Raw genomic sequence first — 13,588 nt, 5'->3', positions numbered from 1 at the left:
ACACAGAGTGGTACACGCAAGGCTGGTCCTTGTGTGGTCCTGATGAAGTGGTTGGGGTAACCACGAAACATGTCGACCAAGTAACTAGGGACAGCTTCACATAATGGTTACTGTTCTCTACTACTAGCCCCATTTTAATGTACATTTACCGGATAGGAGCAGAATAAAAATTAGGGCTCACTATCCAGGTAATTTTTATTGATTTATTTCACTTTTCACGCCACACAGCACATCACTACACATAGTTGGAAGTAAAAAAGTGCTCCTGCGTATTCCGCCAAGTTGTAGCACGCCCCAGACAGTAGATGCCTGGGAGGACCCCTATGATGAAGCATGTCACCCTGGGGCAACCCTAGGTGAGTGAGGGGACTCTAGAAAAACAAGTGTTTTTTCTAGTATAGGACTCTACTAATTGTGGAGCACCTTATTATTACTTTTTTAGGTAGGCTTTATCAGGACCCTTTCGGATCCTTTTTGATAGATTCATTGATTGATGTGTCATAAAGTAGAGTGTAGTATAGTACAATGAAGGAGAGTGTTGAGTCTAGTGTCGTAGAGTGGAGTATTATAGAGTGTAATAGAGTAGAGAGAAATGGCGTAACTAACAGCGGAGTAAAGTGTTAAAAAGTGGAGTGGCGTGTCTTGTCGTGGAGTTGAGTATCGTAAAGTGAAGCTGCATGTTGTACAGTGTAGTGGCATGTCAAACGCTAGAGCTGAGTGTTGTACAGTGGAGTGTCGTCAGCTGGAGTGCTATGAAATGGAGTGTGGTGGAGTGGAGTATCATCTAGTAGAGTGTCATACAGTGACAAAGGGTGTAACAGAGTGTTTTAGAGTGTAGTTACAGAGTGAAGTTTGGTGTAGTAGAGTGTCATATAGTTCAGTGTTGGGAGTAGTGTTGTGCAGTAGAATGGTGGAGAGTCTCGTACTGTGTAGTGTTGTACCGTGAAGTATCATTATATGTGAGAACACAGTGCATGGTAGAGTGGCGAGTTATAGTTGGTGTTGTCTGGAGCGAGCTGAAAATGGAGTTTAACGAGGCCCCTACTTATGACAATTTGAAGGTGGTGGCTACATTGTAAATGAAAGTTATAACTATAAGTTTAGACTTTTTAAGGTGTGTGTAATTTAAACTTGGTTTGTGTAGGAAAGTCACGTTTTTGTACGGTCACCCTCTATCTTTTGCTCCAATGCTGATGGTTATAACTCTGAAAGTGCACTGTAGCCTGCTGCCTAGGTCCCAGTGCCCTCTCCCTAAAACGTACACATGTGATTTGGCAACCCCAATTGGCAAGGACTTTAACCCCCCTATAAATCCCTACTATGTGGTACCAGGGGTAGCCATGGCATGGGTTTTAAAGGGGACACCAGGGCCTGAAGCATTGTTTGCGCCATCCAGAGTCAATCCAATATTTTTTAATATATGCCAGCCACCCCTAAGGAAGGCGTCCTGTGCCAAGGTGCATTATATTAAAAGGTGTGGACATGTAAGTGCAAGCTTATATGTCCCCATTTGGCCTTTTCCATTAAAGGCTACTACAAGTGATCAGCGGTCCATAGGATAACATTGGCTGGCACCCGGGCAAAATAGAATTCACCAGCTCCATTATGGGTTTGGTATCAAACAACGTGCTTGTCACCCCTGACACAATTCTAGTGTTGAGTAGAGGATGCCCACCTGGGTGCCCCATCCTTTTCTGTGCTCTGGCTGCCTGCCCCCAGCTGCTGCCACCCAGACAGGAATCTAACCCCCTGACAGGAGGTGTGAACTCTCCCAGGAGTCAGAAACAATGGGCTGGATGGGATGGAGGTCACACCTCCCTCCCTGACAGGATGGCTAGTAAAGTGGCACATCAAGGCAGTGAGCTTCAAATCCTTCACTGCCTGTGATATGCAACCAGACTACCTTCCAAAGGAGACAACAGCCTCCCACCTGCCTGGGCAAATTTGCACCCAGTCAGGATGGGAAAATTAGGTATTCAGGAGGTGTACATCCCCAGTAGGCTAGCAAATGTTCTAGGGTCGGCTGCCTGGTCTGTACAGCTAAGAAAGGTTTCTGCCATTTTTAAAAGTGGCAGACTAGAGGGTTCTTGGTAAAAGAGGTGACACACCCTCCCCCAGATGTGGTCACCTCCGGGGTGGATTAGCCACTGGAGCTAATAGCCCTTTAGATACTTACACCCACACCCCTAATGCCCCTAAATCTAGGATTGAAGTGCTACCCCTGACACCAGAACCTCAATTCTGACTTGCAACAAAGGACAAAGAAGAGACCTGTGTCTGTGACAACAGGATGTGCACCATGCAGAGGCGTGATACTCTGCACTTGTGACAACCTTACAGGAACTGCACGACTGCGGCTCATCCCGGACCAAAGACGGGTTCCCTTGACTGTCATGGCTTGGTCTTGGGGCCTGCATCACCTTTACCTTCCTTGGGGTCCACGCAACTCAACCTGCAAGTGACCGATTGTCACCAGTGGTTTTTCCCATTGACTGCAATGCTAAAGTTTTGCAGTGACTTATTATCGCTTCTAAAATCCATATCTCCGGTCATACTTGTCTGATATACTACATTTTGGTGTCTAAATTTACATTAAAATCGGCTTTATTTTTATAAATTGGTGTCTGATTTCTTTCAAGTTGTGTCAATTACTTATTGTCCATGTTGGCATTCTAAAATGCTTGACACATGGTCCTCTAGTAAGGCCTGACTGCTGTTTGCCACACTACCAGGACTGAGCTAAGGATTTATTATTGTAAAGCAAAGGACCATCCTTGGGGTATTGTGCGAGTATTACATGGTGAAACCTAACCAGCATCGCCATATAATACTCCACCTTCCTACAGTTTGTATAGGGAAAATAAGTTTTCCTAACTATAACAAAGCTTTAACCTTTGTTTTTTTTTCATTTAATTTCTATGTTTTTTCCATATTTTTAATAACAATGTGTTTCAAATCGTAAAGTCCAGTGTTGCAAGTAGAGAGTTGTTTTGTGTAGTATCATACAGTACCGTGGAGGAGAGTGTTGTAAATTCTATTGTCAAAGACTGGACCGTTGTAGATTGGAATCGAGTGGAGTAGAGTGAGTGCTTGGTCATATAGTGAAGTGGCGAATCGTAGAGAGAAATTGAGTGGTGTGTCATTGAGTGTCATACAGTATAGTACAATGACGTTGATTGGATAGGCAAATAGTGGAGTTGAGTGTCATACGGGGCATAGAGTGTAGAACAGTGTTGTAGAGTGAAGTTGCATACAGTGGAGTAGAGTGTCAAACAGTGGAGCTGCAGAGAGCAGAGTATATTACAGTGGCGTAGAGTGGAATAAAGTGGAGTGGAATACACTGGAGTGAGGTAGTGAAGAGTGGAGTAAAGTGTCAGAGTGTAGTGGCATGTCATAGACTATAGTGGAGTGAAGTGCAGTAGAGTTGAGTGGCGTAGCATACAGACCAATAAAGTGTCCTAAATCGTAGTACTGTATTGTACAGTAGAGTGTACTGAGGCATCGTACAGTATTGGAAAGTGATGTAGACTACAGTACAGTAGAGTAGAGTGGTGTTAAGTCTAGTTGATATTTTTGGAGTGGTGAACAGTACAATGCTGTAGAGTGTAGTACAGTGGATTGGTAAACAGTGTTATAGAGTATACTAGCATTGCATTGAGTGACGTACAGTGGAGTAGTGAGGTAGAGTAGAGTACTGTGTCAGAGTAGAGTGGCGTAAAGTGGGGTGCAGTAGCATACAAAGTTGCATGCAGTGCCGTATAGTGGACTAGAGTATCATAGTAGAGTGTTGTATAGTGGCATGCATGTTTTAGTGGTACAGTGTTGTACAGTGGAATGAAGAAGTAAAGACAGGAGTGAAGTGTTGGAGAGTGGCATACATGGTAGAGTGTTGTAGAGTGGAGATGCATAAAGTAAAGCAGTGTGTGAAACAGAGGAGTTGCGTAGAGTGGAATGTTGTATAGTAGCATACAGTCAGGTAAAGTCTCATACAGTGGAGTGAAGTGGTGTAACACAGTGTGGAGTAAAGTACAATAGAGTGTACTGGTGTGTCATAAAGTAGTGTGACATGGAGTGTACTGGTGTAGCATAGGTAGTAACCTGTTATACATTGGAGTGGGGTCTCATACTGTAATGTGGAGTGCTGTGTCACATAGAAAAGTGTTGTATAGTGGAATAGAGTGTTGTACATTGGAGTGTATGGGCATCAAGTGGAGAGTAGAGTTGGACAGTGCAGTGTATGAAGATAGAGTGGAGTAGAATGTTGTAGAGTGCCATGAAGTGTAGCATTCTTTTAAAGAGTGGAGTTGTATAGAGTAGAGGAGAGTGTCATACAATGGAGTGGTGTAGAGTGGATTACCATAAAGTAGAGTAGCAAAGTGGGGAATAGCGTACAGTGGAATACTGTACAATGGAATGTAGAACAGTGGAGTGGCATTGAGTAGAATAGTGTAGAGTGGAGTGGTGTACAGTGGTGCGGCTTAGATTGGAGTAGGGTACAGTGGCATAGTTTGGGAAGGCATAGGCTGAAGTGGCGTAGCGTAGAGACGAGGAAACTGTTATAAATTGGAGCTACGTCTCATACAGTAGAATTGAGTGCTGTCATACAGTGTTCAAAAATGTCATAGAGTGTTGTACAATAGAATGTATGAGCATAGAGTTAAGTGCAAGTTTAGACAGTGGAGTGTACAGGGATAGAGTGGAGTGGAGTATAGTAGAGTGGCACAGAGTGTAGTAGAGGTTTGTAGAGTGGAGTTATATAGAGTGGAGAAGAGTACACTGGAGTGGCATAGAGTACCGTACAGTGGAGTGGCATAAAGTGGAATAGCGTAGACTGGAGTAGCATAGACTAGAGTGGTGTGCACTGGAGTAGTGCGGAGTGGCATACAGTAGCGTACAGTGGAGTGGCATAAAGTGGAATAGCGTAGACTGGAAAGGCATGCACTGGAGTGGCGTAGTGTGTGCAAGTGTAATAGCGTATAGTGGAGTAGCGCGCAGTGGTTAAGGGGTGTAGACCAGAGTGGCGTACACTGGAATGGGGTATAGTGTAATAGCATGAAGTGGATGTGTCCAGTGGAATAGCGTAGAATGGAGTGGTCTAGAGTAGAGTGTCATACACTAGAGTGGTGTAGAGTGGAGTAACGTACAGTGGAGTGGCACAGTTAAATATCATACAGTGGTATGGTGTAGAGTGGATTAGCATATACTGGAGTAGCATATAGCAGAGTGGCATACAGTGGATTGACATACACTGAAAAGGCATAGAGTAGAGTTACTGTGTAATAGTATAGAACGTACTGGCATACCGCGGAGTTGTGTACAGTGTAATAGCGTGGAGTGGCATGGCGTAGAGCGGCGTGTTCTACAGTGGAGTGGCACAGATTGTAATAGTGTATAGTGGAGTAGCATACAGTGGAGTGGCATTTAATGGAGTGGTGTAGACTGGAGTGGGGTACAGTGGCATGGGTAGAGTGTAATAGCATACTGTGGAGTGGCGTACATTGGAGTGGGGCCCAATCGAATAGTGTAGAATAAAGTGGAATAGAATAGAGTGCCAAACACTGGAGTGGCATAGAGTGGAGTAGTGTACAGTGGAGTGGCATACAATGTAATAGCTGTAGGAGAGTAGGATCTGCTTCACATGGGTACCCCCACTTTTGCTGGTGTTTCACTGTTTTTCGACCTTAGTCTGGCTGTGGCCCTGCTAATCAGGACCCCAGCCTAGCTGCTTCCTCTCTAAAATGGTTTCCATGTACATTAGGTACATTTACAATTGGATTCTGGAGTGCCTTATAAGCCCCTAGTATATGGTATACTATGTACCTAGGGCATAGGTACCTCAGAGGCCTACCAGGGGCTGAAGCATGTATTATGCCACCCCTGGGAAGCACTCCAAAATGGCACCACAGGCCTGCTACTGCAGCCTGGGTAAGGTGGTGCTTGCACCCCTTACAGTGGTATAGGCTACCTATATCACTACCATTGCACACACATATAAAACCTATAAGTCACTGCTATGGCAGGCCTTAACAATCCTGAAGGCAGAGTGCTTTGTTTTTAGGGTGCCCCTGCATGAGCAGAGCCCCTCTGCAGCGTTCGGAGTACCTCCTCTGATGCTGTTTGTGGTGCAGCCTGACCATGTACTCTTAAGTGCATTATAACCTCGCGGTAAATGCTAACTTTGGGATGGCTGCACGGAAACATGTTGTGTTTGGTGGCAAACGCTTTGGAATACTACCCCCCCCCCCCCCCCCCCCCGCCAGTTCTGGCAGCGGGGGTAGCATTCCACCCCTCTAGAGGGAGAGACATGTTCACACTGGTCTAATCCAGTAGGACTTTCTACAGCCCTGGCATCACAAAATGGATGCCTCTGCCACAGACACGGGTCTGGCCTCCTGCTGCTGACCGAAACTCCGGCAGGGGAGGCCTGGACAATAGGTTTCCTGTCCCAGGGAGGTGTAACCAGGCAGGTGTGTATTTGAAGTCCTGCACTGGGGGCACACTTGGTGTCCCTGTGCATAGTCCAGTTCAAACCGGTTGCAGGGGCTACCTGCCCCTGCTCTGGCGGGAAACTTAACAAAGGAAATGGGTGTAACCACCCCTCTTTCCAAACCCTCCCATAGGTGGGTTCCTAGAGTATGTCCAACCCCCAAACTATGTATAAGTATTGGAACCCAGTCCTTGCGACTTCAGATTACCCTGGGCAAAACTCTGCAATATATATCCAGGAACCTTCGACGTTCTATTTTAACTAGAAGACTGAAGAAATCTCCCTTGGGGTCAAGGAGTGACTCCCCTGCTTGGCAGGCACCAAAGAAGCAACTGACCGGTCTGCATCGCTGAAGCTCCCGCCGGACGCCGAAGTCTTTGCATCACCAGAGGTGGATTTCCAGACTTCCCCGAGACTACCCTGAGTCCCCAGCAAATCTGAGGCCCGTGGCTATCGTGGGGAATGTGGAACCGTGACCCCTGGACACGGTGAACTTTTGCAACACCATCATTTTCCTGGTCTTCCTTGAAGTTGTGCTTTGGGCTCCGAGTAGCCCCAGCCTTGAGCATCTCCTGCACCGAAGATTGCTGGCCTCCACTCCACAAGTGACCCGTGGGCCAGTTTCCAGTGCGACCGCTCGAGGCTCCTTCGCGATCGATAGCCCGTTGGCTAGTAGGTCCCCATCAAGGCAACTCCTCTTCTGATTGGGCTTTCCTGGTTGCTCCAGACGTGCCCCGACTTATCCTCGCTGGGTGAATCCCCCAGACCTTGCTGGTCTGCACCGCCATCCTTTCTCTGATTCCAAGTGACTTGCCGTTGCCAAGGCTAGTTGGGTCCAATCTGGTCGCCGACACTGCAGCACTCGACAGACTTCATGGGAGAGCTCGAATCCAGCTCCTGGTCATCATCGGCGCCTCCTGGACTTCGTGGCTGAAGAGTCAAGACACCCATCAACTCACCTGAAGCACCCGACATCTGTGGGCATTGGTCCATCGTGCCCCTAGTCACTGGTAAGTGACCCAGACTCTGTCCCCTCTGCTTTCAGGTTCCTTCCATCCTAGATCCAGGCTTGGATCGTTTCGGACACTTCTCCTCTTCACGGCAGCAGCACTTCTTCGCCAGCTTCCATTGAAATCGACGACGCAACCCGACACCAAATGACACATATGCACCCGGCTTCCCTGGGTGAGGTAACACGAGAACTGCGGTGCTCCCATGGGTGCTAGCCCTAGAACTTCCTAAGTCCAAAAGGGTTTGGTCCTAACTCGATTCCAAGTGTCCCTAATCTCTAAATTTCCAACCACGACATTGCCCATAGAAGCTAACAGGAACTCGAGGCTGTGTTTACACACTGCATACGGTCCCCGTGGGTCCCCTGTGTCACTACCTTGGGTTGTTCCTTGGGGTCCCAGCGATTCTACAGGCTCTAGGCCTTGTATCTAGTTCAGTCGTGGTTCTTATACCACTTTTTTGGTATATGGTTTGGTACGCCCCTAGGGCGCAAACGTGTATTTGTGCTATTACTGTTGATTGCTAACTTGTAACTTAAGTACTTCGAACTCCAGTCTCATAAAGAGACTAGAGGGGTGTGTTTTATCTTAAATACATATATTTTAAATATATACCTGGTGTGGTTGTCCTTTTATTTGATCATTCAAGAGATTATAGACTGGTAAAACGAGCTGCTTTACATTCCTTCAAGACTTAACCTGAAGGCTGCTCTCCATACCTACCACTAGGATAGCTTTCAATAAAGGTTGTCTTTAACCTATTCACCATAAGGGGTGTTTGGACTGATACAAGATGCCCACTATAATTAGTGGATAGCATATATCAGGCCAACTTCTCACAATAGCGTACAGTGGAGTGTTGTAGAGTGGATTAGAATACAGTCGAATAGAGTAGAGTGTCGTGGCATACAGCAAAATGGCGTAGAGTGGAATAGCGTATAGTGGCATTGCATATAGTGTAATATTGCAGAGTGGAATAGCACATAGTGGAGTGGCATACAGATGTATGTGAAATTTAGGAGCAATGTAGATTATGGTGAGCAGAGTAACACAAAACATTGAATTGCTCTGCCTTGCATTTCTCCAGATTTACCAATCAATACAGGGCCACCATGCATAGTGGCCTTGCGTTCCTTTGCCATGTGATACATGAGTGATGCAAGGGTACCACAATCCAATAATACAGCTAGGCCTTAGTTTTAATTTGGGCCATGGTGTAGCGTGATAACTCTGCAGTATACCTTGATACATGGCAATGGCAAGCCACTATATAATTGGGTAATGGTTGTTTTTAGATAATGAAAAGGCAGCCATATTGCTTTTACTACACTTTGACTGTGTTCAGTGTTAGTGCTTTAGATATAGGTGAGTAGTAGGTCCCTACCTATTACTACTTTGTTAAAGTGGTAATATGTAGAGAATTTATTTATATATTTTTTATATTTTTAAATTAGCTTGCGGCCATGCATTGGTGCAAAACACTTTTTGTGACCCCTCCTTTTTATTTTTGCACCCGCTTAATGGTACACCACAAAAATGTATATCGTCTCAAAATGCAGAAAATGCTATAGGTCTAGAAAGGTTTGTGGTGATTTGTCAAATGGGTGAAAAGGTATTAGGAAGCTGATATCCAAGGAATTCTGATCTTTGGGAATACTAACTATAACTTCAGAGTGGCAATCGGATTTAATGTGATTTCTTTATTTTTCACTAGTTTAGTTATGTATTTATTTATTGGTTTACATAATCATGTGACCATAAATGTGTCTTTTAGTTGTTCTTGTAGTCCTTTTGAAACCTTACATATGCAGTCTAGTTTGCTTTGTGCTTTCTTGATACTTTTAGTAGGATTGTGCTACATATGAAGCGCAACGTGAAGGAAAGCCAATCATTGTTGATAACAAAATTAAGATTTTTTTTTCCTAATGGCCAATTATCATTTTTCCTATGTTAGCCTAACTGTGCACGATCCAGGCCTCATTTTGTTGGGCATGTTACTATCTAATCACGTTTATTTTTGTGCCACATTGTATTTTCACACAGAACTTGCAGCTGTTTTCCCATTCTGTTCTTTCCTGGGATTTAGTCTGAAAACAGCAGACCAGGTCAAAAAACAATGTTCCCTGCTATTTCGTTCTGGTCAGGCACTAGAACCTAGACACAACACATGCGTGTAGCTGTTGTTTGTGAGCATAAGCGCTTTGTCATATAGGTATGCACATTAATGTAACATACACAGAAAGAGAGACTATCTGAGAGGAGATCACGGCTGTACCCAAGGTGTAGAATATCCAACTGTGTATGCTATGGTACAGAGTCCGCTACTAATCCCAGAGATCTTTGTTGTATAATCATTCCGCTTCTGTAGAAGGGGAGGGGGTTAGGCTTATCTGTGTTATAATATGATGGGGCTTGTCATAATATATGGTTTACTGATTATGCTAACTGTATTTTTGTTAGGCATTTGTTTTCTAATTGTGGCATGAATACTACATTCTAGAGCAGGATAGTTTAAATAAACATTTCAAACTTCCTTTGAGCCTCTGCTATATTTTATTATGGATGAGATTGAGAGCAAAAGGGGGATGTCCTGTTACCGCAATCCCTAAGAGAGCCGGGAATGTTGTGTTTTGCAATGTCAATTCACTTGTCTCTCTGGATATGGTTTGGAGGCAGGTGAGACACTCTAGCTAGTCAGACTCGGGCTCATGGGTACTGAGGTGGTATGGTGACTCAGTTCCTGCCTACTGATGTTCTGTGATTCCAAGCATAGTTCTGCTCCCTGCAACATATCCATCCATCTTTATCTGCAATTATCTTGCCATATATTAGCAGAACACCAACTTTCAATGGCATACATTAACTTTGCTTATCTTTTCATGCTAGAATATCTTGATTCTTGATTGCGGCCAGTCAGAACTGAATCTTATTGTTTTTTCCACATGATGCATTTGCTCGCCGACTGGCTTGCCAGCCTGGTTATGTGACTTTTGTACCTATAGCGAAAAGCATGTGCTACTTGACTAGTGACATGCTTATATTCAATATTATGAATGTATGTCAAAGTATAATTAGGAACTGTCATTATAGGTACAACCTCTGTGCAGGTGTCGCACAATTGAATAGGCCACGCCCTTGTTGAACAAACAAAAAATAGTAAAAAAAACAAAAAACTGTAAGTAACTAGTATCAAGTTGTCTTGACCTGCGGCACACAGTGTATAATGGTGAATATTGAAACCATTAAAATGCCACTAATTCTTCTTGCCTTCTTCTCAATTTCAGTTCTTTGCCTGCCTCGTGATGCTTGGCTACGGGGCAAGTTCTTTCTTCAGCTTCCAAACTTGGAGGGGCGTTCCCACCAATGCAGCCACTAATCAGGCAGCGGGATCTCCAGATGTCTGAAATTTCTTCTCTTGTTCTAAAACCAACATGAAGAAGAACTATTTCTTGGTCAGGAATGGAATAAAATCTCGATGATATCATAGACATAGCAATGATCTTGAAACGTGTTGGTAGACCATGCTTACACGCAACAGAGAATCAACAACTGCAACTCAAAGAGAGAATGTCCCATTTGAAGTTCCAATGATCCAGCAGCACTTGCCTCCACGGCATGGTGTTCATCAAGAGTTTTGTCTCTGCTTTGACTAATCACATCCATCAGTATCCAAACACTGCTGTTTAAATTGAACATCAGCCAAAGGCATTGTCTTGCACCATCCGTTGCACATTAGTGATTTTATACTGACCAACAGTGGCCTCAGTATCTCTTCGTAGAGACCAATATCAAACCTGTGCAAATAAAACAGATGTTATGACTGAAATGACTAGGAAATAATGCTGTCAAATCTGTTTCTAGAAGTAAATATTCCATCTTAGATTTGATAAAAAACCATTACACCGCACATAAAATTAATGTGATGTGATCTTAACACCACTCTCAATTTCGTTCTTTTTAGAAGAGATATTGACAATATTGAATGCAGAGTAGTCAACAGAGTGTAGTAATTTGTTTGCATTAGGTATTTGGAGGAGGAATATTACATTTAAGGGGCATATTGTGCATATATAAAATTTTCATGATGCGTATGTATTTAAATAAAATACCTACACAACAAGCAACCTACTACTTGAGGCAATTATAAGCATCTGTATTTAGTATAGAGCCTAAATTTTTTTTTACATCTCTGCCACACGTCCGTGTAGCTGTGATTGAACCCTGACTGTTCCTCTGTCAGCTAGAAAAAATGTGGTGTCAAGAGGAGGTTTCCAAATATTGGAAAATAGAGGGGAATTTCGTTTTTATCAGTCTGTGTATGTGTAACTCTGAAATAAAATAAAATATATCTTCATGGATTGGCCAAATCCGTAGCGTAGCCTCTCTGAACGATGCCAAGATGTTTACCACGTAAATATTGATAACACGACAAAGGCTGTTCAGGGAGACCAGAACCACTATATGAATGTCCTTTTTGCTTAGAAAGAAGAACATCAGGGGTCACTTAATAAACACAATCGAAATCTGGCATAGACTCCCCGTATTTCTCCAGCAGTGCTTCTACACCTCTTAAGTATGTTAACTCAGCAGCTTCTTCTATCAAGGGTAGTCAGAATAAATGCTGTACAGTGAATACGGCTTCTTTGTTTTTTTGCAGATTTATATAGCGTGAACTTAACCCGAAGGCTTTATATGAGCACCAGTTACGTTACACAAGGACACATGCATTTTATTTTTGGGTAGACAGGGAGATTAAGTGATTTGTCCCGAATCTTAGGATGTAGAGTCGACCGCGAGGCTCGAACCTTGGATTCCCAGGTCCAAAGTTGGCAGCTCTAGCCGTGAGACCACATCCTCTCCCCCTCTTTCTTGGCAACAGAAGCATGACCAAGGCGAAATCTCCTTATAACGGTGTTTCCCAAACTTTGGGTTGGGACCTACTGGTGGGTCGTGAGCCAATTTTTGGTAGTTCGCAAAAGTCGAAGTAATAAATAAAGATGCCTTAGAATTCTGTATTTATCTTGTCACAATTTCTGCGCAAGAAAAACAGAGGTCAAATGTCAGGCTGTGTCTTCTGACAAATTGCTGCTTATGTGTTTTTTAACATGGGGACTGGTGTTTACAAATTGCTCTCATTTTGCAGTGAGAGAATGAAAAGTAAAATGATTTATGCTACAATCTTGCCGGGGTACATGTAGTGTGAAAGGAAAGGCTGTAGAACGTCATTTTTTCCTAACACACAACAAATTGTAAATACCTGTAAATCAATTGAACACATTCAGCAGTTAGAAAATCAAAAATGAAGCACGATTTTTTTGTAATTCTGAAGTATGATGGAAAGAAAGATTTTAATAGGATCAGAACATATCAAGATGCTTTATTTGGTGATGCACAAATAATAAACAGTCGCTGAAACCCGAATTCCACACATTGTTTGTGTGCAACATAGTTTTATCATTAAATGTCTGTGCACATTTAGTGTCCATTTCAATGGAAAATATGCAGCCTGTAAATTACAATGCTTTAGTTACATTAAATATATCGCCCCCTCATGTCTATTTAAGTTAGGTGGGATGCGAAGGATTGTCGTACTAAAAAGTGGGTCGTGGTTCTGTAATGTTTGGGAATCTCTGCATTATAATGTTTCCAAAAACTACTGCTTCTATTTATTAGGAGAAGTAAAGTAGACATTGCAGTCGGGTACATTCCCACAAGGTACTGTAAGATTGTACCAACAGTATAGTGAGGAATAAATGATGCACACAACATTAATTATATTGTGCTGTGGAAGGAAGTTCACATCTATATCTTTCTTTAAAGTAGAGATCATTCCAATGTCCTAACGATGTTTCACCAAAGTAATTGGAATTCTCTTTTTGGACCTTGGATTGATACATTGTCCTAATACGTTTAAACTCTATTCGGTTAGAGGGATGAACAGTATAATGCTGTGCAAGGTGCGATTCTGAATAATTATGTTGCAAAGCTCTTGCGTGTTCAGGAATTCCCTGTATAATTTTCAGCATAAACATTCAATCAAATGCACCACACATTACTTATCACAGGTATGTTTTTTGGTATCATGTTAAGA

At 43.3% G+C, this 13,588-nt stretch overlaps 1 protein-coding gene across 1 annotated transcript in view; it reads left to right on the top strand.

The window, feature by feature from the left end:
- PLLP (plasmolipin) overlaps window positions 1-12,915 on the top strand; it is a 206,909-nt gene extending 193,994 nt beyond the window's left edge. Inside the window, exon 4 of the mRNA XM_085638001.1 lies at window positions 10,782-12,915. Within this exon, the coding sequence (XP_085494127.1) occupies window positions 10,782-10,901 (120 nt within the window). The 3' untranslated portion in view covers window positions 10,902-12,915. The remainder of the gene's footprint in view (window positions 1-10,781) is intronic.
- Window positions 12,916-13,588: the final 673 nt, after the last annotated feature.

Source organism: Triturus cristatus, chromosome 12 (assembly GCF_964204655.1).
Source record: "Triturus cristatus chromosome 12, aTriCri1.1, whole genome shotgun sequence".
Taxonomy (NCBI): Eukaryota; Metazoa; Chordata; class Amphibia; order Caudata; family Salamandridae; genus Triturus; species Triturus cristatus.
This window is presented reverse-complemented; position numbering and strand designations above follow the sequence as displayed.